We start from the raw sequence: 26,860 nt of genomic DNA on the forward strand, positions 1-26,860 counted from the left end.
ATGACACAAAACAACATATAAATAAACAATAAGAAAAGCCATTCATAATTTTACCACTAGAATCAGCCCCTATGTTATACTGACATACAGACATCCTCCTCTGTTCTGCTATACATACACCTGCACTATAATTACAAAAATGACACTGTACCATCATTTTGTGATCTTGTCATGATGTTATGAACTTATTTCCATATTCTTTAATAGCATTACGTAGAGATACCATCACTGATCTAATTTATACTCATGCATGGGAATCCAAGAAAATACTAAGAAACATCCTGGCAATTCTTTGCATACACAGGCAATTACCATTTTAGAAGATACTTCTAGAAATGCCAATTCTAAGACAAAGGGTGTGTGTATTTTTCAGGCTTTTATTAAAAACAAAGAACCCACATATTATGAAGATGCCCCAGAGGAAGGGTTGTTCCAATTCATACAGTTCCATCAACAAATAAAAGTGCCCATCTTTCTGAATCTTTGTTAAAACCAGCTATTATTTCTTATACTTGCCAATGTTCTAGACAAAAAAGGAATAAGTTTTCAACCTGAATTATCCTTAGATTGAATATTTTTTGTTCAGGAGGCTAGACTCATTTTCTGGCTCACATTTCAGTTTTTACACAAATCTGACTCTGTGCTTTGAAAATGAGGAAATCATTTCCCCTTAACTCCCTTCACTCAACCTTAGTATTTCTTACAAATAGATTATTTTAGAACATTCACAATCTGTTCTGAAGACGACAGTTCAAAGTGGGCAGGCACGTTGTTGGCACACCCATTTAAATAGCATTTATGTGGCCATTTGCCTTTATTTTTTTTGGTACAAATTATAAGGATGAATAATAAAAAAAAACAGAAAATGCAAATGATAACAGAAATGACAGGGCTGAAGAGAAAATGGAAATCATTACCCCTAATAATGAAATATGTAGGGGAAAAGTGATATGTTTGGTCTCAGAATAGGCTTGCTAAAATTAAATTCTTTTCAGTGTGAAGAATAAAATCCCATGTATGAAATATGAAAGCAGGCTCAAAAGCAGACTGCAGTGTAGTAAGGCTCTGTGCTCTGGGAGCTCTAGCTCCGTATCACGAAGGCGCTGCTCCACCTCTCAGAGGATGCAGGGCCGGCCACTGATAGCAGCCCTCACTCAGTCACCAAACAGAAAACCTCACTTCCTACAAGACCCTTCTCCCAACATGAAAATGAATTTCTTAAGGTTAAGTGTTTTTTCAAAGAATGTAAGAGAAATAGACATTAAACTTGCTTATATTTAAGGATTAAGCTTATTAAGTGTATGAAATGTGTAACATTCAGGGGGGGAAAAGGGGGGGGGGGTGCAGGAAAAACTCAAACCATTTATACCAGAATTGAGTTTCTTAAAAAGAGAAAAAAAATCCTCTCTCAGGAATAAGAATTTTTTTATTACATGTGTTACCTGATTCTAATTTCATTCAGGAATATCTAACAGGAAATCTGAAGGGTTTTTCAGGAATACATTATTTAAAAACATAGAATTTCATGATACTAATAGTAGAATTCAATACATTATGTGCAAATAGCCTTAGTGGCTGGCTGGGAAAACCACTGCCATTTTGTAAGATCTCTGACAAAATATGCCTTGAGCTTCAAAAAATGTCTGGAACTCAACACAATGGTCTTTATATATAACTATACCAGGAAGAGGCACCAGCAGCATTTCCACAGATTTATTATACTTGATAAAGCTGGTATAATTCTAGAATATATACATTGGTTTTTGTCCAATTCTATCCTAGTTACTAGGAAAAATCTAAGTAGGTCACCACAAACTTGCAACCCTTTTCTCTCTCAGAAAAGGAGAGGCAGCAGGTTTCCAAAGAGCAAAATCAATTTTCCACTTTCACAACCATCTTTGCTCCACAGCAATAGCACAGGCCCGCTGTAGCCCAAACCCCTTCGGGGACTAGGGGGAGAGGGGTGAACTCTCTCAAAAAATGACCAAAAATGTAAAAAAAAAAAAAAAAAAGTGTGCTCCTAAGAACATTTAGTCTTCAGTATAGAAAGTACAACCCTGGATGGGAAGCTTATCAAGAAGCAGTATTTAGGAAAAGGAACCATACTTTCTCAAAAGAAGGAAAAAAAAAATGTGTTTACAACAATGCAGGAATGATGTAAATGAAAAATATAGCTCTCTGGAATAAATCAGAGTACTGGGAAAAGGTGCTCATCAAAATCTTCATCCAGAGTAAACATCATCCTTATTCACAGCCTCCAAACTCAAGGCATTGCTTGGACATCCCTAACTTGTTCCTAGTTCCCTTGCCTGGGATTCCATCTCCTCTTCCTCTCTGCTCAGTTTCTGCCTCAGGGATCATGTCCAAACTCACTGGTTAGACTACCTCCTCTGACTTCTGCAGGGATTCCTCCACTGCACCCCGAGTGGCCTGATGCGTGTGGGCAGGTCACTGCTTTTAAAATGTATTCGATTATACAACCACATTTATGCTTAAAGAGTCACACTCATTTCACTGTCAATTTTACTCCACTAATAAAAGATTCACACTCTTATTTTCTTGCACCACATAGTAATCCACCTCCATCTTTAATACTGTGAATGTTCCTTAGTTTAGTTGCCCCAGTGCAAAGAGGCTTTATTAACTTACCATGTCCAACAACTGCCTATTTCCTCACATCCCACCTATACAGGATTATTAGAAACGGTTTAAGTTCTTAAAAGAGTGAGAGTTAAAATGGTAATTCTATTTTTATTTGCTTTCCTTCAATTACTAGCAAGAGAATCTTTTTTTTTGTATACAGGTTATGTTTGTTTTTCCTTTGATCTGTGAACTGTGTATTCATAGTTTCTACTTTGACAACCAGAAACTGCATGTTTTCCTTCTTGATATGTAGGAATAGTTAGCATTTTCTGGATATTTACATTCTATAATACTTTTTTCTCAGTCTGTTGCATCTGAATTATTTATGATGTCTTTTGCTGAAAAGATTAAACCTTTTGTGCAGCAGAGTTTATTATTTGCCTTTTTGTCTTGCCTTAAATGTCATTTCAGGTCTCCCTCACCACAGTGACTATGAAAGTACTATCCTAGCCAGAATTCCTATTTGCCATGGAAGGAGGAAGAACAGACCTTTTCCCACCATCAGACAGTCAACTGTTCCAACATCATCTACTGAAAATTCCTTAATGCCATCTATTTTTTTTTAATTATTTTAAGTAGGTTCCACACCTGACACAGGGCTGGTTTTGAACTCACGACCCTGAGATTAAGAGCTGCTCGCTCCAATGACTGAGCCAGCCAGGCAACCATAGTACCACCTTTAAGATGGACAGATCTGGGGATCCCTGGGTGGCTCAGCAGTTTGGCACCTGCCTTTGGCCCGGGGCGTGATCCTGGGGTCCCAGGATCAAGTTCCGCATCGGGCTTCCTGCGTGGAGCCTGCTTTTCCCTCTGCCTCTGCCTCTCTCTGTCTCTCGTGAATAAATAAAATCTTAAAAAAAAAAAAAAAAAAAAGAAAGAAAGAAAATCTTCCCACTTCCCACTGTTTCTGGTATCTTCCTATTAAAATGAGAACTCTTATATGACTGATTCTTCACAATTTTATTCTTATACCCTTTTTTTTAGATTACACTGGGGGTAACTGACAACTTTCTAATATGAAATCATCACATCTAGGAAAACTTTCTCAAGATTAGCCATGTCATAGGTCTTGAATAGTTCCTTTCATTTTTATTTGTCATCTAAGAACACTAAACTGTTTTCTTAATATCTACCTTAAGTCTTTGACTCACAAGTATCACTGCCACCTCTAAAATTCAAAAGAATCAATTAATAAACAATTTTAACTAGCTAGCAGATTTGGTTGGTGCACTGCTCACATTAGCCAGAGCTTTATTTTTTCACATTTCTGAAGCTGTCATTGGCTAATTTGATTGCTTCACCAGGATTTAATTTTATGAGGCATATTCAGTCCAACAGACCTTATAAACCTAGCACTGGCCTACAAGGTACCACTCTTCACAAGTACAACCAAGGGATCTAGAAGAAATGACTGATACCCAAGGTACAGCAGCAAAGTACAAGAGACTGGAATACCTTCCTCTGCCAGAAAGTGCCCGAGGAGTGATATGGAGATGTCAAAAAGACACGTAAGCCAGCTTGAAGAGTTCTTACTGGAACAATCTGAACGTCAAAATAACTACCAGAAAGTTTATAACCACCAATAAGTTTATACCTTACTTAACAAAATAAGAATATCTAAGTTCACAATGCTAAGGGAGAAGGGCAAGCCATCCTCCCTCATGGCAGAAAAGCAACTAATAAACTTATATAGGATAAAAAATTTAGAAAATCACCAATGGATAACAACTAATGGGTGCTTAAAACTAGTGGAGGAGGAACAAGGTATTTACAGAAGTCTCAAAGTATCTTCCTCATAAGATACAATTACAAAGGGTAAGATAGTAACTTTCCAGAGAAGAAACCTGACCAACTTAGCACTTAAAGTCAGTTACTCAAATAGACAACATGTGCCTGCCTCCAGAGAAGACATGCTGAGGAAGAGTAACATTTCTGGTGGTACTGCTGACAAAAGTGAAGGATATGAACCTAATGAGAGAGAAAAATAAAATGAACAAACCGACCAACCCTAATTTGAAAAACAGCTTTCAAAACAAATGGTCTGTCCACTTCCAAAATGATAATACAGGAATACAATACAAGTCTTAGAAACTGCCCCAGATAAAAGGAAACCAGAGACATGACAATTCAGTATAATGCATGACCTTGGATTATTTTTCCTTTTGAGCTATGAAAAACCTAATAACTAAAGAAGGTCTCATTTTAGGCAACTATATCCATGTTAATGTCTCAATTTTGACAACTAGGGCTCTGTAATACCGGCTGCTATCAGGCAATACTGTAGTAGGTAGGCCAGAGGGGCACCTTGCCAGCCATCCCTTCTGAAGTAGTTCAAAAATTTAGTAAAATGCCAATATCTGGGGGGTCTGAATGAAGGACACATGAAAATTTCTTCTGATTCTTTCATCTGTTCTCTAATCTTAACCTGTGTCAAAACAACCCAGCGCACAGTTAAGAACTAAAATGCAAACACATCAACTTTTCTTTTCTAGTTAAGTTTACTTTTCTGATTAACTATTTTAAAAGATTTTGCTTAACAGATTGCTGGTATCAAACTATTCTGGAGAAGTGCTGAGATTGCCTGACACAGTCTAGGATTGTGATTAAAATAATTCGTATGCAGATTTCAAAGCATTTTCAGTTTGTTCACTAAAAGGAGCAGGAAAAAGAAACTTACTTTCATTGAACCCTTGCTAAAATGTAGTAAGGTTGTTGAGAGTTTGTACTGAATGGTTGGTTCCATTTTACATGAGGTTCTAGAACAGGCAAAACTAATCCATCATGGAAGTAATCACAACAAACTGTTTTCTGGGGAATAGGGGGTGGGTGTTAGGGGGCTTAAGGGAGTATGATTGGGGAAGGGCATAAAGAATCAAACATGGGACGCTGCGTGGCTCAGTGGTTGAGTGAGTCTGCCTTCAGCTAAGGGTGTGATCCCAGAGTACCGGAATCGAGTCCCACATCAGGTTCCCTGCATGGAGCCTGCTTCTCCCTCTGCTTCTCTGTGTCTCTCATGAGTAAATAAAATCTTTAAAAAAAAATTTTTTTTTCCTATTCAGAGAAAAAAAGATTGCACAAATGCACATGAGTGGACGGGAGGAGTGGAGGGGGAATGACAGGAAGGGACAGAATCTCTTTTTTTTAAAAAAGATTTTATTTATTCATGAGACAGAGAGAGAGAGAGAGAGAGAGAGGGGGGCAGAGACACAGACAGAAGGAGAAGCAGGCTCCATGCGGGGAGCCCAATGCAGGACTCGATCCTAGGACTCCAGGATCATGCTCTGGGCCAAAGACAGGCACTAAACCACTGAGATACCCAGGGATCCCTATGAAGGGAGAGAATCTCAAGCAGAATCTACAGAGAGCCCAAGGCAGAGGAGTTCCCTCCCAGAACCCCAAGATCACGACCAGAGCTAAAACCAAGAGTGGGATGCTTAAACACCCAGATGCCCAGGAGGGCCTTTAAAGACAACAAAGTCTAGAATCTATAGGTGGACAATGCAGCCTGTATTAAAGATTAAAACTTGAACGACCTAAAACATCACGAACAAGTTAAGTCAAATGACAAACTAGAAAAAGCAATTGCGACATTTTGATAGACAGCAAGCCCTCAAGTCAGTAAGACAAACTCAGCAGAAAAGTGGGCAAAGGGCAATGAAAAGGCAGTTCAGAAAATACAGAGGGCCAATCACCAGAAGCTGTTTAACCTGTAAAGAGATGTAAATGAAAACTTTACCTGTGCAGAAATGTAGATAAATGTAATACTTCTACGTAAGAGGCAACATATAAAAATATAAATACATTCAGTGAGAATTTAAATAGGCACCCGCTCCCAGTTGTACAGCACAACCTGTTGAAAAGCTACTTGTCAGCAGCTACTTCAAAATAAAATGCACATATCCTTGACCCCAGAATTCTACTTCTAATTATGTTAGCAGAAAATATATTTGTTTACACAGACATATTTCTGGTTCATGGCAGCACCGAAAACTGGAAATGCCAAGCAAAAACTGGAAAATGGGTGGCTGCGTGGCTCAGTCGGTTAAGTGTCTGCCTTTGGTCATTAATTCCAGAATCCCAGAACTGAGCCCCACGTTGCACTTCCTGCTCACCAGGGAGTCTCCTTCTCCCTCTGCCCTTTACCACACTTGTTGTGCACTGGTGCTCTCTCTCAATGTTGCTTGCTCTCAAAAAACTTTGAAAACTGGAAAAAAAAAATTCTTAACATCTAATAACAAGGAGACCAATGAGCTAAACTGTGGTACATTGATAAGAAACATTACAATTAAGCTATTTAAAAAGACTAAGGTTACAAAAAAAAGACTAAGGTCTTTCTATACTTGTAAGCACTATGGAAATATGTCCTTGACATGATAAGTGAAAGAAAAAAAAAACCAAAACCTAAAAAATCTTTTGTGAGCTAGGATTTTCCTAAAAAAAATTAAAAAAAAAAAGAAAGAAAGAAAAATACATTCATAGCTGTATATGTATCTCTATAAACCCCTGGGTGGCTCAGTGGTGTAGCCCCTGCCTTCAGCTCAGAGCGTGATCCTGGAGTCTTAGGATCGAATCCCGCATTGGGCTCCCAGCATGGAGCCTACTTCTCCCTCTGACTATGTCTCTGTCCGCCACACCCCCCCGTGTCTCTCATTAATAAATAAATAAAATCTTAAAAAAAAAAAAAAATCATATACATACAGAAAAGTCTGGAAAGTATGCCCAACCTTTAATAATGGGTGCCTCCTTACTGTGGAAAAAAGAGCATCTACAGTTTACTTAATACCTGTTTAAAACACACACAAACAACAAAACACCTACAACAAGTATTCCCTTTTTTTTTTTTTTTATCTAAAAGAAAAGGGAGGGCAGCCCGAGAGGCTCAGCAGTTTAGCACCGCCTTCAGCCCAGGGCGTGATCCTGGGGACCCAGAATCAAGTCCCACGGGCTCCCTGAATGGAGCCTGCCTCTCTCTGTGTCTCTCATGGATAAATAAAATCTTAAAAAAAAAAAAAGGAAAAACATAAAAGGAGGTCCAACAAACTCTATTTTCCCCAGTATGACTGTGATTTTCCAGGACTCTACTTGGGCAAAGCCAAAAATGCACAATGTACTATGGACCACAGAAGTGACTTCATTCCAAAGTTAGGTCGCCTGACTGCTGTCGTCCAAGAGCTTACACCACACACTGTGGCTGACTTTGGTCCCTGTCTCTTACATTCCAAACCCAATTTTTCACCACTGGCCAGGTAATACGAATATTTCATTTTGTTTTGGAGCCTGAGCAAGAAAGCCACCAATTATCAAGTGAAGTTTTAGAACAGTTCAAATGCCCAGTTTTAGCTGATTCTTTCTTCAAACAGTAGTTGAAGATTACTAAATGAAATTACTGAGTAAATACTAAAGAAGACAAGAAGATAGAGCCTACATGGGGCAGGGTAACATAAGTATTCAAGCAAGGTCTAAGGAACCAGGTCATCACAGTGCAGAGGGCTGAAGACAGAAGGAGTTGCTGTTGACAGGATCACAAATCCTGTTGATCATAAAGGAGGACTTGAATGCAGACACATGAGGGGTAGGCAGAGCACAAAAGTTTAAGCAAAAGGACCAAGAGAGGGAAGCACATGTTCAGGGCCTGATTAAAACCCCAAGATGTAGTAGAGGAAGGCTGTAGGGGAGAAGAGAGAAATGGAAATTGGAGTCAGATGGTGGAGATCACTAATACCACGTGGAGCATGGCATTTATGCAGCAGGCAATTTTAAAAGCAACGTCTGTGGAAAAGACAACTCTGTTTTGGCCAGGTGATATTTAAAAGAGAAGTTATATTTTGCAAGTCAGAGAAATAGGAGACCCAAGCAGTCCTAAATACTCTATGTAAAGAAGGATAAGAGTCTAGATAAACAAGGGCTGCTGAGAGGCCTAAAGATCATTATGTAAATATCCCTTTCATCCGGTCTGAATTCCTAAGTACAAGAGAAACAAAATACACTAGAAAAGATTTTTTTTTTTTTAAGATTTTATTTATTCATCAGATAGAGAGAGAGAGAGAAGAGAGAAAGACAGGCAGAGACACAGGCAGAGGGAGCAGCAGGCTCCATGCAGGGAGCCCGACGTGGGATTCGATCCCGGGTCTCCAGGATCACACCCCAGGACTAGGGCAGCGCTAAACCACAGGGCCACCGGGGCTGCCCTTGAAGGGATCTTAAAGGAAATGCACAACTTCATTCTAGGCCTTTTGGAGTCACAGGGTAGTCCACAGCTCCCAAACACAGCCAAGTAAACAGGCTCATTAGCAAAGGAAGCAATTGTGAAGAAAGTCCTCAACATTTGCACCATTTATAAAATCCTTCATACCTTTGCTGGATCTCTTTGAGGTCTTCTTGTTTCCTTCTGAGGTAATTTCAATTTCATCAGGATTACCCCCTTCATCTTCAATTGCCTGAAGGGAAGGGTAAAAAAGTTCACCAAAAAAAGCAGCATACAGACTTGACTTTCACAGAAACTTCAGGTTGCTGATCTGGAAAGGGCCTCCCCCTACCCACTTGTTGTCTTGCTCTATCTTGGAACAAAGGCTCTGAAGTCAACTTATTTCTTAATGCTAACGTCACCACAATCTAGTTCATCCTATTCCTGGACCCAAGGGAATTCAAAAAGCACAGTCTTCCATTTCCTATGATTTCACCCAGCAATATGCTGCTTCGACCCTCTGTGACATCCTCTCTATCCCCATGCCTACTCTTGGCACTGTCTGGACAGAACGCTTACTCACTTGGCTGAGATGTACTGTGTGTGCCATGAGACTGGACATGACCCATACCACTTCATCAGATCACCCACATCTATGACTGACTCCAAAGGTCTTGTTCTTAACCACTAGGGGACCTACCTGAAAGGATAGGGAGTTATAACCACCTCTTGGGCAAGCCCCACCTCCCACCCAAGAGCTCATCATTCCCTTGAACAGTCTGCACCCACGCTCAGCACAGGGCGTAGCACCAAGGAGGTGAGCAGCAAATGTTTACTGAGCATGACATCAGTGATATCCTTGAATACTGGGCTTTGCTTTTAGGCTTTACTGATAACCCTTTTTCTTGTTACTGTACTATTCTATAAACACAAGTTCTGTTTAAACCCACTTCAGGGCAGCCCTGGTGGCCCAGCGGTTTAGCGCCGCCTTCGGCCCGGGGTGTAATCCTGGTGACCCGGGATCGAGTCCCACGTTGGGCTCCCTGCATGGAGCCTGCTTCTCCCTCTGCCTGTGTCTCTGCCTCTCTCTCTCTCTGTGTCTGTCATGAATAAATAAAATAAAATCTTAAAAAAACACTTCAAACAGCATGTTTAATTTGTAGATAGTTTAAAAAATTTCAGATCCTCAGCAGTTTCTTAGTGTGGAAGTCTCAATTTGCAATGGGGCTTATGGGCTCCACATCTAATCTGTACCAGGAACAGAGAAAATTTCTCCCTTTTCTCCAAAGCCAGCATGAGGAAAAGGAATTGGGAGTTCTGCTCTGGAATCAAGGAAAGCACAACCAGAAAGTCCCTCCCATTCTTGCTGGCAAAAGAGGACTATGGAATACCCCTAGGAGAAGAGAGAACTGCCCCAGACAAGAGCTGTACCATTTTGCCCCTCAATAGGTCTTCTCTGGGTGCAGTGTTTACAGGATCATCCCTAGGGACGCTGTGGGCTATGAGTCATCTTTATAAAGCTTGGGAAACTACACTCTTTGTGTTCCTTCAGCCTTTTCCTCATTTGCCCTTCCTGGAAAAATGACCAGAAAAAGGACCCTAACTATATGCCAGAAGTAGAAAAAGAAAAAATGGCCAACAATTCCAGATGCACTCAATAAGAGAGCAGATAAACGTACAGACCAATGATATTTACATACTACGACCATACCTCTGAGAAAATAAACAGAAAAAAGAAATGTAAAATGCCTCAGAAATGATAGGGAGGATCCTTGAAGTCACAGGCCCGTTTCCACTACCAATCTGACGGGAAGGTTCTCAATGCCATCCGAAAGAGATAAGGGTCCCAATTTGGCTTTGCTGACCGGGGGCCCTGGTGGCATCCTTTCTAGAACACCTTAGTTGATGAATTACCTGCCGCAACCCGAGTAGTAAAGGAAGTTGGTATCCACGGTGAAACAAACACAAGCTCAAGCCAGAAAAGCCCAACTGACTCTGAACTTAACCAACCCACCGTTCTGAGCCCCAGCTTTCTCCTTCAGGAAAATGGAAACAATCCCTACTTCCCCTTAACAGTCACCAGTAATAATTAATACCCTGCCTGGGTCCTCAGATCGGGAGCCAGGAGGGTGGAAGGAGTCGCAAATCACACTGCCTGCAGGGGTTGGGGGTGGTGAGCCTGAGATTGCACGGGAGAAGGCTCAAGAAGAGAAAAAAAAAAAGGGGGGGGACTAAACGACAGAAAAAGCAAAGAAGCCAACAAGGATATGAAAAAAAAAAAGGGGGGGGGGAAGCAGAGCGACCCGAACATTGAACTGCTCGAGCTTTTCACACCCCCCCCCCAGGATAGGGATGAGGGCCCCGGTTTTGCAGATAAACGGTGGCACAGAGGAGGGCGGCCAATGGGGACAGGGATCCTCTCCGTCCTGTGCCAGGCGGCACGCCAGGCCCGTTTCGTGCAATCTCGCCTAATCCTATAGCACGGAAGCGCGCTCTCCCCTTTTCCCTGCAGAATACACGGGCCGGAAGGGCGCTAGGCGCCCTGGGAGCGCTGGGAGCCCGGGGCCAGGCCGCGGAGAGCCGCAGGGGCCGGAGCCCAGGCGCGGGGACGGGGACGGGGACGGGGACGGGCCGCTCCGCCCGCCGGCGTCTGTTCCGTCCCCGCTCGCCATCGCAGACAGCACTTCCCTTTCCGCGCCACTTCCCCGACCCACGGCTGCAGCATTCACATTTATAAAAAACAAAAAACAAAAAACCACCTCCGAGCGTGGGCCCGGCGCGTCGACCCTGCCGGGCCCGGAGGGAGCCCCGCGGCCGGCCCGGGTCCCAGTCCCGCCGCCCCGTCCGCACGGCCGTGTGACCTTGGCCGAGGCGCCCCCACCTCGCCCGGGAAGCCGGGGCGCGGGGGCTCCCCGTCATTTTCGGGGGCGGCCGAGAGCCAGGCCCTCCGCGGGCGCCCCCGCCCGCCAGGCCCCGCCGCCCGCGCCGGTTCGCGCCCGGACTCTCCTCCCTCCCCCGGGGCCCCGCCGCGCGGGGAGATCCCGCCGGGGCCTGGCAGGAGCCGGGGGAGCAGCCCGGAGCCCCCCCCCGTCCCGGCCGCGGCCGCCCCCGCAGGGCCCCCGCTCCACCTTCTTGAGCCGCTCCATCAAAACGCTCTTGTTGCCGCTCGAGTCCAGGTTCCGTTTCTTCAGCTCCGCCCGCAGATCGATCACCCGCAGGTCGCTGAGACGCCGCGTCCCGGTCTCCGACGAGGCAGAGCTCAGAGCCGCTGCGCCCGCCGCACCCGAATCGCCTAGGCCTGAGAGAGTCTCCGCCATTCCAGGGACCCTGGCTCCGCCGCCCACTTCACACAGAACCGGGCCGGTTTTATCTCGGCACCCAGCACAAAATGGCGCCGCCTGCGAGGGAACCGCTCCAGCCGCCCTGGCGCGCCTCTCTTCTGCGCAGGCGCACCCGGCGCGGAGCCGACGCTGCCGGTCGCGTGTGCACATGCGTGGTGAGCGCTCAAAGGGCTGTGCGCAGGCGCGTTGCATGTCGACAGCCTCCCGCCGCGCACGGCCGTCACGCATGCGTGCTGCAGTTACGGCGCTTGCGCATTGCGGCGGGGAACGTGCGGTTGGTCGACGCGCGAGGGCGCGTGCTGTTAAGAAAGCTGGCGTGTGCGGCACGCATGCGCGGCCGGAAAGCGGGGCGGGAGGAAGCGAGTGCGTTTTCCTCTTAGGCGGCGCCATTTTGTGCTCAGAGCCGCTACAGCCGCCGGCGGTGTGGGAAGTGGGTGGCGGGGGACGCGGAACCTGGGATGGCGGAGACTCTGGCAGGGTCCGGCGAGTCGGGTTCTGGCACAGCCGCTGTGGGATCGGGCGCCTCTGAGGCCGGGACGCGGCGGCTGAGCGACCTGCGGGTGATCGACCTGCGGGCGGAGCTGAAGAAGCGGAACCTGGACACGGGCGGCAACAAGAGCGTCTTGATGGAGCGGCTCAAGAAGGTGAGGCGGCCCGACGTCCGGGGGCGCAGCGGGGGGCCGGGGCACGCCCCCGCGCGGGCCTGTCACCGCGGCGCCCGGACGCGGGCGCCTCTCCTCCACCGTTCCCGCTCGGGACTGAGCCCGCGGGGCCCCGGGGGCCGGGCCGGCCGGGCTGTGTGACCTTGGCCCGTCACCGCCCCTCTCTGTGCCTCGCCTGTGCTCCCGCTCCCAGCTGGTCGCCTCGGCAGTGCTGGCAGCGCGTCCTTCGGGCCACCGGGCGGCCCCTCGGCTCCTTCCGGGCCCCAGCGCGGGGGGGACCCGGGTCCGTGACCTTGGGTAGGTGCCTTCTGCTCCCCGCGCCTCAGTTTGGAGAACAGAGGAGTGACGAGGCTTTGGGATCTTCCCGGAGAGGGAGTCGTGCTTGTTCCCCCTGCAGGAGCTCTGCTCCGGTCGTGCCCTCCGCTCCGCTGCTCTTCTCCTGCTCGGCGCCCTGAGGTCCTAGCGGGTCTCCCCAGGGTCCTTCCTGAAGGGTGCGCCTTCCCTCGCCTCCCACCCTGCACCGTCCTGCGTTGATGCCCCGCTTGGCCGCCCTCAGCCCCAGGTTGAGTGTGGAGGGATGGTCTTGCCCGACCCAGACGAGCTCCTTGCAGAGCTGGAGTTGACCCCGGAGTGCCCAGGCTGGCGGCAGTCCTGGGGAAGAGGCACTGAGCCGCCTCCCTCCCTCCCCACCTCCGCCAGGCACACATCCCCTACCCCATTTGTCTAGTGGGTTTTCTCCCCAAGTGTCAGACCGAGCTGGTGGAACACCACTCAGCCCTCCTCCGTAGGTGGTAGACCCAGTGCCTTGCCCCTTCCTGTTCACCTTACTAAAGCGGAAGGTGGGGCAGTTTCTAGCTTAAGGACCAGCTTGGACCTGGTCATTGACCCGCACCTTGGAGCCCCCACTCACATCCCTTTGTCTTCTGCGCCTAGGGCCCAGAGAGAACCAGGTCGTCCCGGGTTCATCCCGTGAACCCGTGCCTGTTGGGCTTGCCTCCCAGATACCAGACCCAGAGTTGCTCTTTGCGAGGGAGCGCGTTTGACTTTGTCTGCTGGACGTTGTTGCTTAACAAGAGAACAACCCGTGCCCTGCAGCTCTCCACGAGTTGTAAAGTTCCATCTCTCCCTAACAGGCGGTTAAGGAAGAGGGGCAGGATCCTGATGAAATTGGTGTTGCACTGGAAGCCACAAGCAAGAGGACAGCAAAGAGGTGTATTAAAGGTATTTGCTTGTACTTAACTATTGCTGGAGGCCTGAGTGTGTAGAGAACTTACTTACACGGGATCGAGTTTTTTTTAACACCGCTTCTGTCCTCCAGGCCAGGAGGATGTCATTGCTCTTCGTTGTTCCCATCTAACAAGTAGGCTTCATTTTCACTATCCTGCAAGTAGTTCTTTGGGTGCTGGGAGGAGTAGAGAGATGTGCAGGTGCCAGGTAAAATTGAAGCGTGTGTTAAAGACATCTCAATTCTTGTCCTGGGATTCAGAAAGAACCGGAGTGAGGCACATTCTTAAAGCTGCTCTGAGCAACCAGGTTCGCTACGTGGCTTCCTTCCTGGTTCAAAAACGGGACTTTAAACGAAAGAAGATGACACCAATCTGAGACAGACTAGAAGCCAGTATCTCTAAGGATCCAAAATAGATTGTTGGAGTATTTGCACCCACCCTATTTTTTACCAGTGAGGTTTGTGGGTTTTTTTTAAGATCTTATTTTTAAGTCCTCTCTCCACCCAACATGTGGCTCAAACTTACAACCTTGGATCAGGATTTAAAAATCACAGAATCAGGAGTCATATGCTTTACCCACTGAGGTAGCCAGGTGCCCTGCAGCGAGGTTTGTTGTTTTTTTAATTAAGGTATTGTTTACATACTGTACAATTTGCCCATTTACAGCGTATAGCTTGTTGCTTTTGGTGTATTTACAAAGTTATGTGATTGTCAACCCTATCAAATTCTAGGTTTTCATCACCCCAAAAACAAGCCCCTGTGCCTGTTATCACTTGCTCCCCATGTGCCCCTCCCACAGCCCCTGGCACTACATAGTTGACACTTCTGTGTCATGTAAATAGAACTCTATAACATGTGGTCTTTTGTGTCTGCCTTATTCTACTGAGCGCGTTTTCAAGGTTCCTTCACTTTGTGACATCGATTAGTGCCTTGTTTCTTTTTGTGGGTGGTACTAGCTATTTTTGGAAGCATTTAATTTCATGAAACTTTGAAACCTTGTTACCCGCATTGGCTTCATCCTCATTAGGTTTTATGTGAGTAGGGACAATGTAATTAGGAACTTCTGGGGGATGAGGATTATTTTCTTGAGAAATGCCAACACAAAAATTGTCATGGCTGGACATAAACCCATGTATTTAGGCCTTGGAGGACAGATGCTTAGAAAGGGAAAAGAAATTACCTTGTAGCATTTTCAGTGATTTTTTTAACTTTTTATAAGCACTTTTCTAGAAGAACTTTCACATGACTTGTCTGTTTAAAACCTTGTATGTGTGTTCTGAAAGGCTAAACTGTTTAGGTTTTAAAAGAGATTTATTTTTTAAGTTGAATTTTAACGCGATGGGATTTTGCCGCCCCTAGAGTGGTCAGGTATAAATGCTGACTAGCAGAGTGAGGGATGCGTATGTGTTCATTCGAAAGTTCCTAATGTAGGTGCTCATTTAAAACCTGAGAGGTTCAAGGCTTACTAATTAGTGTTCTTGGCTTAACAGGGATCTTTGCATCCTTAGACAAACTAAACCTTAACCAAGTGCTACCAGCACGTGTCCAAATGTCTGGATTACAATTTAGGTGACGGTAAAAGTGCTTGGACTTACCGTTTTGTCAAAAAAAGCTTTGGTAGTACTCTGTAGATGAAAAGAAATGTTGGTGGCAGTAGAGCTAGCTGTAGCTGGGAGGAGAAGGACACCAGTCCCTTCACCTTCCTTTTTTTCTGAGAGGTCGCCAGAGGCTCAGAGGAAAGGGGTGGCCTGGGCCCTGGGGCAGAGGACAGCTCCGGTGGGCTGTTGAGACAGTGTCATTCTCTGTAGGTGTCTGCACACATGGTTAGTTATATGAAGCATTGGGCCCTCACGGTGTCCTGGTCAAAATTAGGTCTCCAAGGTTGCTTAAAAGTAAAAAGTTGTGAAGCTTTCTGAGAAAAAACATCATCATGAGTTAGAACAAGAAACCTCCTTCTAACTAATTCATATTTAAATAGGCAAAATTTTTGAATTTTGTGGGTGTGTTTTGAAAGGTGACAATTTTGAATCAAGAGTTTCTAGCATCTTTGTCCCACACGCCTTCAGCTTTTAGGTAGCTGAAGCCAGGCCCTTAGGATCGGTGTCCAGCCTCTCTGCCCAGTGTTTGTCAATCTCCCTCTCCTTGAGGGCACTTTTTGGTCTCCATCCCTACTGCCGACATCCTTTGTGGGTATTGCTGGATACTGTTTAGAGGCCCTGAAAGTGGGTGCTGCTACCAAACATCTTTAGAGTGCTTTTAAGAGCTGAACCAAATTCTCCTGTGTCAAGTGCAGCTGATAAACCTGCTGGTGTTTTGGAGAGTATTAACTTAAAGAGCACAGAGCCATTGTTCATAACGATGGTGCAGAAGATGCTTCAGGGGTACACACTACAGTTGGCATCTGTACTCAAAGACTGATTGATATCTCTTCTGTTTAGCTTTCTCATTTCAAAAATCTATAGAAAGCGTACCTTTGGATACTTTAGAAAATGTAAGAAGTATGCACGTGAAAGTAGAATCATCTCTAATGTTGCTGCCTTGTATTTTAACCCCTTTTGGTGACTGCCTTGAGTCGTTCTCGTGTGTATATTTTATAAATGCATCTTTACACTTGATTGCATACAAACAAAAATTAGGTCTACTCTGTATGGTTTTTTTTTTTTTCTGGTGGGCATTTTCCAATATTGTTAAATATTGTTTAGAAGCATGAGTTGTTTTAAAGTTGTAAGACACTCTTTGGTGGGCCGCAGTGTTTTGCAAACTTGGCACTGTTGGCAGTTTGGGGTAAGTAATTCTTTCTGGCAGGGCACTATCCTGTGCACCATCTTATGTTGGATAGCATCCGTGGTCACTACCCGCTAGATGCCAGTGGCATCCGTGAGTTGTGACACCAGAAATGTTTCCAGTCATTGCTAAATTCCACCCCACTTCCCTGTTGAGAACGACTGGCATCCCATATAAGAGCAGACTGTTGTGATTTGTTTCCCTTTTGAATGTTTGGGCTACATGTAGTTTCTAGATAGATGACTTATGTTCTTAATTCCTTGTCAGACATTTTAGCATACGCCCTTCCTTGGGGGGGGGGGTTCTAGAATAAAAGATTTGCACGTTTTTAAGGCCAGAACCTGAGTATTATGTGACTGAAAATTTATTTTGTAATTAGGACAAAAGATGGAAGAAGAAGGTACAGAAGACAACGGCCTGGAAGAAGATTCCAGAGACGGGCAGGTATGTGGCATCCACAGTAGAGACCCCAGCAGTTCTGTGATCAGCCACCTGGTTGTTGACACCTTGCCTTCTCTTTACAGGAGGATATGGAGGCAGGTTTAGAGAGCTTGCAGAACATCGATATGATGGATGTTGGTGTGTTGGAAGAAAGTGAAGTTGAGAATAGCAGTGCTCCCGACTTTGGGGAGGACGGTGCTGACAGCATTCTCGGTTCCCTTTGTGATAGCAAAGACTACGTGGCAGCACAACTGCAAGAGCTCCCGGCACAGCTCACAGAGCATGCTGTAGGTAACTTGAAGACATAGTGGAATATGCTGGTAGCCCTGAGGGAAAACACGCTGGTGGTTAATTAAATAGTGCACTGCCAAGTCAGCCATCACCATAAACACGGAGTCCTGTGTCTAAAACTTCATGGTAAATTATATCTATTTAAACTCAACGTAAGTCAGATGTTAACTAACGGTTCACTTCTCTACGATGCTGGGGAGTTTTATTTATTTGACAGAGCACACATGCATAAGCAGGGGGAGGAGCAGAGGGACAGGGAGAAACGGACTTTCTGCTGAGCAGGGAACCCGATGCGGGACTCAATCCCAGGACCCTGGGACCATGAAGTCAGTTGAAGGCAGAGACTTTAACTGACTGAGCCACCTAGGCGCTCCTTCAGTGCTTTTACAGAAGGGTGGGAGGCTCTTTCTAAGCATAAGTCATAAAAGGTTGACCCCATAGGTGAGAGTGTTTTCTTTTGGAAAACATCTTAAAAGAAAGTGTGGAAAAAGAAACAAAAGCAGTTCAGAATCTCATCAGTGGGTTCATCCCATTTTGTTTTGTTTTGTTTTGTTTTGTTTTTAAGATTCATCGTATGCAAAGGGTGGTTATAGTAAAAGACAAAAGAGTGAAGGAGAGTATTCATGCCCTCAGAAGTACCCCTCCCATGAAAGGAAAACATCCTTGTATGTAAAAGAGGGCTTGAATTCTGTTAGCAATGTTGCTTTCTCAAGCTTTCACTTCTAGCATTTGGTGGAGAATTCTGCTGGCCGTCCTAAAACCGATTGCCATTTCGATCCTACTTCTTGGCATACTCAGCCCTCTTAGTTTGGGTGGTATTTTTTGTATTTTGGTTTGGTTTTCTGTTATCTGTCTTTTTTTTTTTTTTTTTTTTTTTTTAATCTCTCTTTTTTAAAGGCATTCTAGCTTTGAATTGGAAGGAGAAAAAAGTGCTTTCATAGGACTGGACTTTAAACCTTAAAGGTCAAAAGTCACAAGCTCCAAATATCACTGCCCCTCGGCCTAGCATGTCATTGAGCAGCTGACTTGCTGGCCTCTCTCAGAATGATCTTATGTGTTAATTATTTCCAGAGCACAGATTTGGTTTCTTACCTCATAGTTTTTTTTTTGTTTGTTTTTTGTTTTGTTTTCTAAAGATTTTATTTATTTATTCATAGAGACACAGCTAGAGAGAGAGAGGCAGAGACACAGGCAGAGGGAGAAGCAGGCACCATGCAGGAAGCCTGATGTGGGACTCAATCCCGGGTCTCCAGGATCACGCCCTGGGCTGCAGGCGGCGCTAAACCGCTGCGCCACCGGGGCTGCCCTTCTTACCTCATAGTTAATCAAAGCATCCAGGTCATAAACTTCAAACGTGGAAAAGGAAAAAAAAAGAAGTCTGGGAAGTCATGTTTTTGTATTTCACTTAAGGTAAAAAGCTTTCCAGTTGAGCGACGTTTAAGATACCAGCTCAGTGGGAAAAAAAAAAAAAAAAAAAAAGATACCAGCTCAGTGGGGTTTTTTTCTTGTTTATTTTCTTAAAGATTTTGTTTACTTATTTACTTACTTATTTACTTATTTATTTATTTATTTATGAGAGAGACAGAGTGGGGCAGAGACATCAGCAGAGGGAGAAGCAGGCTCCCTGAGGGGAACCTGATGCAGGACTTGATCCCAGGACCTCAGGATCACAACCTGAGCTGAAAGAAGATGCTCAATCACTGGATCACCCAGGTGCCCCTCAGTTAAACGTTTTAAATAAAGCACCCTAGGAGAAAGTGCCCAAGTATTATTTTTAAAAGTATTGTTACCAAGTGAAGTCAGAGAAGTATGAAGTTCTTCATTTTCCATTTGAGTCCTGCCCTGAAATCGTGTCTGGTTCACGAATGTGGACGACTAGGAAATAGTCGCTGCTTAGGAACTGAATATGTACCTTCCTGGGCCAGTACTGACCGAGCACCTGGTGTCTGTGAGACCCTCGCAGAGGTGCGGTACCACCCAGTCCTGGAACAGGCAGGAGGCTGGCAAGATACTGAATAATCCAACAGTGAACTTGCAGGTGGTGGGTGGGCACTTGAGGGAAGTAGACATGTAGGCCACTTAGAAAGTAGTGAGTTGCAGGCCTTGGCACAACTCTGTCTCCACTAAGTGGTCTTCCATTTGCCTTTCAGGTGGATGGGGAGGGCTTCGAGAACACTTTGGATGCTTCATCATTGGACTTCAAAGTACCTCCGGTAAGGAACTGTTGTTTGGTGTTACGTGGTTGGAAATGTGACGAGAGTGGTTGATCTTCTGTAGTGAAAAAGGATATGTATCTGTGTGTAAAAATGATTCGTTGAGTGCTGATTCTGAGCTGAGTGCCTGGGGTAAGAGGTCCATCCAAACAAGTACGGTCCTATTTGCCTTTTAGTGGGAGTGCTGTAATAACCAACAAGAAGGTAACTGGAAGGGGAAAAAAATTCAAGGGAGAAGTTCAGGTCGTTGGGCTGTCAACGCTTCCTCTGGGAGGAAGTTCCCCAGAGGAACCCCTACCCAAATTGAGGTCAGACACATGGGTCAGGAGTTAGCCTGGTGAAGGGGAGTACCTTGGGCCAGGAGGGAGAGGGACTGAATGTAGGCATGCAGGACACAAGGTAGGGGCAGAGAGGCAGGGGTGAGGCTGTAGATGGGGGGGGGGGGGGGGCAGACTATCCACGTCTGTGGGTCAGGGAAGGTATTTGGCCTGTTGTCTTAAGTACAGTGGGAAGTCAGGGGAAGGTTTTGAGAGGAGGAAACTACAGGGTCTTGTTGGCAGGTTCCAGTTACAAATAACAGCTCATTTGGGGAGAAATAGATCTTTCTCAAGTCAAGCATGGATCTAGAAGGCGGTCGCCATCTCTGCAACCTCTCACTGTGGCTATCTTTGCCCTCTCCAGAGGCTGCTAGGTCAGCTCAGACTTGAGGTGGGGTGGCCAGACCCTCAAGAGAGGGAGAGGCCAACAACATGGGCTGGTCCTCACTGAATCATCTCAGAATGGAACATGTTCTAAGTGGAGAAAGTTGTTTGAGACAGGTATTTGTTCACACGTGATTGAAGCTGTATCTACCAGGGATGTGTATTTGCCCAGTTCTTAAGTGCCCTGTGGGTTTTTTCTTTTCTCTTTTACAATAGGATATTGAAGAACCTCTATTGGAGCCAGGTACTGATAAGAGAAACACAACAGTTAATGGTTTGAAAGTTTTCCCACTCTTTTTTTTTTTTTTTCAATCTATATATTCTAAGCTATGTATGGTGGTGTAAATTATTTTAATGGTGGACAATCCAGATCGTACAAGGATCAGAGATTGGAAACCCACTCGTATCACCAGATCTGTGGAAGTGCCGTTCTGGTTTCTGGAGGTCAAATATATTTGGTGAGATGTAGCGATTATTTTCATCTCTCTGACCACGTAGAGTGGCATTTAAGTAATCCCCCCCTGTGATTCTTCCATGTGTTTCTACACATGAAACAGATCTTGTGATATTTTGCCACAGTCGTTTTGATTAACACAGTTAAGGCAGGGTAAAGCGGTTGTCAGGGCACTTATGACCTGAGAAGTGACTGGATACCAGAAGAGGAAACGGAGCTTCTTCAGGAAAACTTGCAACGTGTTCTTCCCCTTACGGACTGCGTTGCCCTCCTGCCGTCAGAAGAGTTTCTGGTTTGCGTTTTGGACCGTTGCGTTAAAAGAAATGCAAGGAAATTGGGAAATTGAGCTGTTCAGTGAATGGCGACCGCGTTCGATTCAGCACCTTGGACATTGGAAAACTAAGCCTGAAGACCCACACTTGAAGACAAACACGAAGAAGACTGTCGAGAAGCAGCCACGTGGTTGTAGGTGTCTGAGTCTGTGGGGGCCTTTTCTCTTCCATGTAGCGTAGCGGCTTACCGTAGCAGTCGGAGCGCAGGTAGTGTAACCACTGTCACTTTGTGTACCCGCGGGTTTTCCAATCTCTGTGTAGCTAGCGGTTCTCTTCGTGTTAGTATGGCAGCCGTGCCAGTTCCGCATTTGTGATTGCTTTATTTCCCTGGTAATTAAACCTTGTGCCATTCTATTCCTGTTAAATCCGTAGAAAATGAGAAAATACTCGACATTTTGGGGGAAACTTGTAAATCTGAGCCAGTAAAAGAAGAAGGTTCCGAGCTGGAGCAGCCCTTGGCACAGGATACAAGTAGCGTGGGGCCAGACAGAAAGCTTGCGGAGGAAGAGGACCTTTTTGGCAGCGCCCATCCGGAGGAGGGTGATTTAGATTTGGCCAGCGAGTCAACAGCACAAGCTCAGTCGAGCAGGGCAGACACCCTGTTAGCGGTAGTGAAAAGGGAGCCCGTGGAGCAGCCAGGCGATGGCGCGCGGACGGACTGTGAGCCTGTAGGGCTAGAGAAGCCAGTTGAGCAGAGTAGTAAAGCCTCAGAGCACACGGAAGCCTCTAGCGAGGAGGCCGCGGAAGCGCCCCAGGAAGCCTCAAGCCCAGACCCCAGAGATAGCAAAGAAGACGTGAAGAAGTTTGCTTTTGAAGCTTGTAATGAAGTCCCTCCGGCTCCTAAAGAGTCCTCAGCCAGTGAGGGCGCTGATCAGAAAATGAGGTTTGTTTTTTCTCAGTTTTAGACCAGACGCTATCTCCTTTTCATTGGTCATTTAATGACACACATAAGCTGTTTTTTCTGCAATTGGCCAGCCAGACTGATGCAATTGTAGTTTACTTCTAAACACTGTTTTATTTCTCGTTGTGTATTTTTAATGGGCGAATCTATTCCTTTTCTTTTTCTCAACCTACTATGGTTGTGTTCTTAAATTGTTAACTGCTATCTTCAGCTAAATCCAATTGACTTTTAAGAATCTGACGTTGTATCTTGGGGGTCAGATTTCCTATAGAAGCTTGCAGAGGTGTCTTAAAATTTTATTTCAGACTAATTTTCTGGTAGGTATTCAGTTTTAGCACATACCATACTTTTAATTTAGTTCTCTTTCGTTTTCTTCCCATGTGAGTAACATTCACTTTTGTCTCTAGCTCTTTTAAGGAAGAAAAAGATATAAAGCCAATCATTAAAGACGAAAAAGGTATGATTTAACTTAATGTGGCAGGGAGCTGCCTACGGATCCCTTATTTGGGGAGGGAGGGGCCCACAGGTACCCACACTGGGGATCCTTGATTTCATTGAGGATTACCGGAAGTAACCACCTAGCGGTATCTTGAGAGACTAGATTGAAATGTTGGTGAGCTTCTGTGGTTTATGTCTCTGTTGTGGTTGTCATTTATGGGATAGTGAAAATCCTAGTGCACTACATCCCATTACGGTCCCATTCTGCCCATTATATTAACGGAACAAGATTGTAGAAACTGCCGTCCCGGTTGAAAATTGGTCATCCAACCTTGATGATTCCTTGGGTGAGGGAACAGTTTCTGCAACACAATTTTTTTGTTTTCCATCCTATAAATGCTTAGACTGGAAGAGGCAAAGTTGGATGTAGTTGGGGTTGAAGGGTGGGCTGCGTGTGTTCCGAGGCAGGGCGCGCTTCCCATGAGGTCTGGGGATAGAGCCTGATCCTCTCCCTTCTGCAGCAGGTCGCACCGGCAGCAATTCCGGCAGGAACCTGTGGGTCAGTGGACTGTCGTCCACCACTCGAGCCACCGATCTGAAGAACCTCTTCAACAAGTATGGGAAGGTATGTACCCCCTGCCGCCAGCATCTGCCTCCCAGCCTCTATGGGGTGATCAATAACAAACTCAGGAATTGGCAGAGTTCTTTCTTCTGTTGTTAATTTCCTTGGTGGTCCTTTCTGTGTGTTTTGGAGGTTTTTTTGGTGGTGGTTTTATTTTTTTATTTGTTATTTTGGTGCTGGTTTTTAAAGGAAAAAACAACCACGAAGGAGAAAAGGCCCACATGGTCTGGTGTAGTGTGCCTTGTTTTCTCCTTGAGAGAGGATAATAAGCAACAGGTAGTTCATTGTGTTACAGAAAACATATGGAAACAGCTGCAGTCTAAACATTCTTATGATTCATTTTAACTTCTCTTAAGGAAACTGCTTGGTCTTTAGCCCATCCAAAACTTAAAGCTGGCCTGCTGAATTTTTATCCTTAATAGTAAGTGAAGAGTTGACCTTAAATATTCCCACATTTTTAAGTATACGGTCCAAGAAGTGGAACAGGATAGTGATTTAAAAATAAATCAACGAATAGGCAGTCCATAGGGGCAGAAAGAAAATAACACAATTCAGAAGCTTTGCAGGGACTTGGATGTTTAAAGCCAATTTTCATTGTCCCGGAATTAGATCTTGAAGCAGTCTGACCTTAAGCTGGGGGGAGTGCCCTGGTCTGCTGGGTGCTGGGGCGAGGGGTTGGGGAGGTGGCGACCCTTGGCAGGGAGTCCAGGCAGAGCTTCGGCAGCATGTCCTGCCTGCCCTAGGCATTTCTTTGCTCAGATCTGTGTCCCCGAGTAGGAGTTGGCAAATGCATTCGTGACTTGAGTGGACGGGACCCAGAAGCAGTATTCACAAAACGAGTCTTCACAGAGAAGGTCTTTGAGGAGGGCTCTGAAGCTCGTAATGCGGTCATCAGTTATTTTGTTGACTGACTTCTGGATTTGGCCACCGGTTACGAAGCAGAGCAGCAGCTGTAAGGGCTCTGTCCTAGATCTTAACAAGCTGCTGGAGAGATCACTTACGTAAATGCAGTGCGTTGCAGTGGATTTACTCAGGAAAGTTACAGCCACCATCAGTGTGTGAGAGGGAGACCAAATCTAGTGAGGGGTCTTGGATTCAGTGCACCTTGCTGAATAAGTGCTGTTTAAGCCGAGGCCTGAGTGATTATAGAGTTGGCCTTGCCACTGATCTCAGCACTGGACCAATGCCGTGGGATTTGGGCCGTGTTGGGGGACAAGTCTGTCATTTGGATGAACTACTCAAAGGCTGCCGTGAAGGTAGAGGGCAAGGCCAGGGACAGGAAGGTGGTTTTGGATTCTCTTCTCAGGGCCATCAGAAGTGATATCCTTGCAAGGATAATTAGTTTGATGGAAAAATTATGTGACCCTGTAATTGGCTCAGCCCCCAGCCCTCTGACCTTGAAGAGAGGGAAGAAGGGGAAGCTTCATCTCTGAGAGGCATGGCATCTGTGTGTCTCAGGAGGGTCTGTCCCCTTGGGCCCTGGATGAGGTGCTATGAATAGATGGGGGGCTTTCCTCTGCAGGGAGACAGCACACCTTCATCTCTACAAGTGGAAACATGGACCCTAGGGTCTGCTGGGAAGGTGGAGATGATGGATACTGTCCCCACCTGAACCTCCTGCCCCTGTCCAGTCATCCCATAGTCGGGGATTCTGAGGTCTGGAGAGAGGAGGGGACTTGCTCACATTGAGCTACTGAATCAGAGGTGGTCAGAGCCAGATCCAAGGCTCTTGTGTCCTGATCAGGGGCTCTGTACTTATGTAGGTGCTGGCTTGTACTTTCAGTTCTCCAGAGTATCCGATGAGTTTACGTTTAATGCGAGCATTTGTTTTTGTTTTTTTGGGTTTTTTTAAAGATTTTATTTATTCATAAGAGAGGAGGCAGAGATATGGGCAAGAGGGAGAAGCAGGTTCCCCACAGGAAGCTCCATGAGGGACTCAATCCTAGGACCCCAGGATCACAACCTGAGGCAAAGGTAGATGCCCAACCACTAAGCCACTCAGGTGTCCCTAACGCAAGCACTGGTATAGTGGGGTTTCAATTTGCCATCTGGCTCCCTGTTTTCTCTCTGTTCTGTTGCTTGGATCCCTTCTCTGTATTTACTGCTTTTTGCATTGAGTACTTTAATGATTTGTCGCCAGAACTAGTATACATAACCAGTGTTGCTGTATCTTGATTTCTTGAAGTGTAAAGTTAGCTCGTTTGAGCTGTTTTCTTGTTTCTTGATGTGGGCCTCAGTCACTGTGAACTTTGCCATTTACTGTTTTTGCTGCATCCGTACGTTTTGCTGGGTTGTATTTCCTTTCCATTTGTGTCAAGATATTCTGTCTTTTGGTTTCTTCCTTGAGCTGTTGGTTGAACTAGAACATTTTTCTTTGGTGACTGTGCTTATTAGGAATTCTGTTACAAGACTCAGCACAGTCTGTCCTTCAGTAAGATTCTCGTTCCCGAGAGGGCATGTGAACCTGCTAACAGTTCCCCACCATCCCTTCCTCCCAGCCTTTGTGGTGGTGCCATCACAGCTTTACTTCTGATTCATAAGCAACACAGTACATTCTTGGCCTATTAATATGTTTGTTTGGCTTATTGGTTGGGTTTTGACGTTTTTGGGTTGGGGGAGGCTTTCTTGTTTTTTTGCTTTGAACTGTTTTGTTTTTTTAAGATTTATTTTTAGAGACAGAGAGGGAGAGGGGCAGAGACACACACACAGGCAGAGGGAGAAGCAGGTTCCATTCAGGGAGCCTGATGTGGGACTCGATCCCAGGTCTCTAGGATCACGCCCTGGGCCAAAGGTGGTGCTAAACCGCTAAGCCACCAGGGCTGCCCTGAACTTTTTTTTTAAAGATTTTATTTATTTATTTATTCATGAGAGATACAGAGAGAGAGAGGCAGAGACACAGGCAGAGAGAGAAACAGGCTCCATGCAAGGAGCCTGATGTGGGACTCAATCCCGGGTCTCCAGGATCATGCCCTGGGCTGAAGGCGGCACTAAACAGTTATTTTTTATTTTTTATTTTTTAAATTTTTTTTAAAGATTTTATTTATTTATAGACAGAGAGAGAGGCAGAAACACAGAGAGGGAAGCAGGCTCCATGCAGGGAACCCGACGTGGGACTCGATCCCGGGTCTCCAGGACCACACCCCGGGCTGCAGGCGGCACCAAACCGCTGCGCCACCAGAGCTGCCCTAAACAGTTATTTTTTAAAGAGTTACATGAATAAGAAGGGCTTTTAGTTATCTCTGTGTTCATCTTTAGGGGCGCTCTTTATTCTCTTGTTGACATCCAGGTTCCCATTGGGTATTGTTTTCCTCCCTCTTTTAACGTTTCCTAGAGTACAGGGTTGCCAAGGATGAATTCCTGCTGCTTCTGTAGGTCTGAAAATTGTCATCCTTTTGCTTTCATTTTGAAAGCTGTTTTTGCTGGGGCAGAATTGGGTGGGGGGAGCAGACAGCAGTGCCACCTCCATGTTGCTGTCTCATGTCGTCTCACTAGTTGGCTGTGGATCTCACTTTGTTCCTTAGGACACAGATGTCTTTCCCGTCTAGCTTACCTGAAGGGTCTCTTTGTCACTGGTTTGGAGCAGTTCGTGCTGCAAGTGTGCTGTGGTTTCATCCACTAAGTTTTTCC

General features: G+C 45.6%; 2 protein-coding genes across 11 annotated transcripts in view; one reads left to right on the forward strand and one right to left on the reverse strand.

Annotated features, from left to right (window-relative positions):
• Positions 1-12,281, reverse strand: part of SAFB (scaffold attachment factor B) — a 35,032-nt gene extending 22,751 nt beyond the window's left edge. For 2 of the 4 annotated variants that reach the window (XM_077860346.1, XM_077860345.1), the window contains exons 1-3: positions 11,956-12,281; positions 9,778-9,927; positions 8,996-9,080 (exon numbers count right to left, since the gene is read on the reverse strand). In XM_077860346.1, coding sequence (XP_077716472.1) covers positions 8,996-9,080; positions 9,778-9,927; positions 11,956-12,144 — 424 coding nt within the window. In that variant the 5' untranslated portion in view covers positions 12,145-12,281. The remainder of the gene's footprint in view (positions 1-8,995; positions 9,081-9,777; positions 9,928-11,955) is intronic. The other 2 variants (XM_077860348.1, XM_077860347.1) reach the window with 1 other exon arrangement.
• Positions 12,282-12,520: 239 nt separating this feature from the next.
• SAFB2 (scaffold attachment factor B2) overlaps positions 12,521-26,860 on the forward strand; it is a 32,968-nt gene continuing 18,628 nt past the window's right edge. For 2 of the 7 annotated variants that reach the window (XM_077860351.1, XM_077860354.1), the window contains exons 1-9: positions 12,606-12,812; positions 13,964-14,051; positions 17,220-17,284; positions 17,365-17,568; positions 19,723-19,785; positions 20,703-20,730; positions 21,645-22,155; positions 22,581-22,630; positions 23,133-23,236. In XM_077860351.1, coding sequence (XP_077716477.1) covers positions 12,627-12,812; positions 13,964-14,051; positions 17,220-17,284; positions 17,365-17,568; positions 19,723-19,785; positions 20,703-20,730; positions 21,645-22,155; positions 22,581-22,630; positions 23,133-23,236 — 1,299 coding nt within the window. In that variant the 5' untranslated portion in view covers positions 12,606-12,626. Of the gene's footprint in view, positions 12,813-13,077; positions 13,128-13,963; positions 14,052-17,219; positions 17,285-17,364; positions 17,573-19,722; positions 19,786-20,702; positions 20,731-21,644; positions 22,156-22,580; positions 22,631-23,132; positions 23,237-26,860 lie in introns of those variants that run through there. The other 5 variants (XM_077860349.1, XM_077860352.1, XM_077860353.1 and 2 more) reach the window with 4 other exon arrangements.

Source organism: Canis aureus, chromosome 19 (genome assembly GCF_053574225.1).
Source record: "Canis aureus isolate CA01 chromosome 19, VMU_Caureus_v.1.0, whole genome shotgun sequence".
Taxonomy (NCBI): domain Eukaryota; kingdom Metazoa; phylum Chordata; class Mammalia; order Carnivora; family Canidae; genus Canis; species Canis aureus.